A 1,874-nucleotide genomic window follows, 5' to 3' on the forward strand; every position below is an offset into this window, starting at 1 on the left:
CTTGTGTTTGTCACCGGCAGTGAGCCGATCTTGACACAGGATTGCAAAACGGAGTCCACAGGGCATTCGGCTTTCTGCGCCTTCTCTCTGATGTCCCCTGGCATCTCCCGGCTGTGGAACTTCCTGACTGCCCTCGGTTTCGGTGACCGATAGTCGAGGAACGCTGGCCAGGGGTGCCATGGACAGTGTCTCTGTGGACACTTGTCTGGTGACCTTCCCAGCACCAAGGCTGCCTCGCCCCAGCTCAGGACCCTCCAGGGGGCCCCACAGCACTGTGTCCCTCGCTGGCCGCCCAGCTCTGCCTGCCCAGGGCCCTCCTCTGGGCAGGCTCAGCTTTCCCAGGGGCCCTGCAGGGGCCGGCCATCCTGCTCCCACTGCGGGAGGGTCCTACCCCAGCCGAGGGGCCCTTCCCCTCCGCCTCAGCGGGGGTCCTCTTGCCCAGCCTGCGCCCCCTCAGCAGGGTCCTGGCTGTCGGCTCCCACTGGCTGCCATCCTGGGCCCTCTGGGTCCATGGCCATGGGGGTTTGTGTAACCCACCCTGTAGCCAGCCACGCAGGCTGCTCCCAACCTCTGCTGTTAGGGCAACATCTCCAGAGTCTGCCGTGGAGAGGCATTTAGACGTTCGAGAGGTGGCTACGTCCTGCTTTCGACATGCACAGAGGGGGTCTCTGCCTCTCCCAGGCCTCACCCCCACACCCCCCACCGCCACAGGCCCGAGTGCCAGGCATGGACGGCGACGCTGCTGCTGGGCACGTGCCTGCTGTACTGCACCCGCGTCAGCATGCCCGTGTGCGCCGTCTCCATGAGCCAGGACTTCGGCTGGAACAAGAAGGAGGCCGGCATCGCTCTCAGCAGCTTCTTCTGGGGCTACTGCCTGACCCAGGTTGTGGGCGGCCACCTGGGGGACCGGTAACGCCCTGCTCCCGAGCCCGGCTGCTGCTACTCCCAGGGGAGGGGGCTCCAGGGCATTAACTTGGGGAGAGGCCCTGCCCAGGGGCGGGGGATGGGCCCTGGGGGACTGGAGGCCCATGCGGGGGGCGGCACACAGCTCCCCTCAGGGACTCAGCGCCCTGCTGAGGGCTCCGGGGCTGTGGGCACAGAGGGGCCACGCTGGGCCCTGCTCTGTCGCCTTGGCCCTGCTGCAGAGGGCTGCTCCAGGATGGATGGCACGGGCCCCTGCTACGCCCGGTGGCTCAGCCCGGTCGCCACCCGGTCACCGTCTTCTTGTCGCCCCTTCAGGGTCGGGGGTGAGAAGATCATCCTGCTTTCGGCCACGGCCTGGGGCGTCATCACCACGGCCACCCCGCTGCTCACGCACCTGGGCGGCGCCCACCTGGTCTTCATGACCTTCTCACGCATCCTCACGGGCTTGCTCCAAGGTAGGGCGCCGCAGCCGAGAGCGAGTGTGTGTGCGTGCATGCGTGTGCTGGCCTGTGCGTGTTCGTGCCAGGGGGCACTGAGCATGCGTGCGCTGGTGCGAGCTCCCCGTGTGGTGTGCCTCACACCGCCTTGTCGAGCAGGTGCGTCACTGCCTCAGCGCCGTGGCTGAGAAGGCCCCAGGACCCTCCAGCCTGGCCCGGGCAGTGCAGGGCAGTCCCCAGGGGCAGTCCCCAGGGGCCATCCCCGCTGACAGCTGCCTGCCTGGCGCCTTCCCCAGGCCGCCGGGCTGTATGGCCATGCCTTGGGATCTGACCGCTTTCCCTTTCTAGAAACGCTTTACAGCCTGGCACGTTTGAACGTCAGGCATCTCCCGTGCCCTAAAGGCTCCTCTGGGGACCTGGGCGGCAGCCAGGTTGCCGTGTGCTAACCATCAGTGTCTCCAGGCTGACGGGCACGGTGGGGACCCCAGGTTTCCCAAGACCTCTGGCTCCCAC

The 1,874-nt window shown here is 67.4% G+C and overlaps 2 protein-coding genes across 3 annotated transcripts in view; both read left to right on the forward strand.

Moving 5' to 3' along the window:
* Positions 1 to 1,874, forward strand: part of SLC17A9 (solute carrier family 17 member 9) — a 28,833-nt gene that overhangs the window by 9,498 nt on the left and 17,461 nt on the right. Inside the window, exons 2-3 of the mRNA XM_011374135.2 lie at positions 712 to 909; positions 1,240 to 1,544. Of these exons, the coding sequence (XP_011372437.1) occupies positions 712 to 909; positions 1,240 to 1,544 (503 nt within the window). The remainder of the gene's footprint in view (positions 1 to 711; positions 910 to 1,239; positions 1,545 to 1,874) is intronic.
* The window catches only part of LOC111728946, an 8,089-nt gene that overhangs the window by 4,248 nt on the left and 1,967 nt on the right, over positions 1 to 1,874 (forward strand). The window contains exon 2 of one of the 2 annotated variants that reach the window (XM_023519867.1): positions 441 to 445. The exons of the other annotated variant lie outside the window; for it this stretch is intronic. The gene's annotated coding sequence lies outside the window, so the exon portion shown is untranslated. The remainder of the gene's footprint in view (positions 1 to 440; positions 446 to 1,874) is intronic. 2 annotated transcript variants of the gene reach the window in all.

Source organism: Pteropus vampyrus, unplaced genomic scaffold, assembly GCF_000151845.1.
Source record: "Pteropus vampyrus isolate Shadow unplaced genomic scaffold, Pvam_2.0 Scaffold239, whole genome shotgun sequence".
Lineage (NCBI taxonomy): Eukaryota > Metazoa > Chordata > Mammalia > Chiroptera > Pteropodidae > Pteropus > Pteropus vampyrus.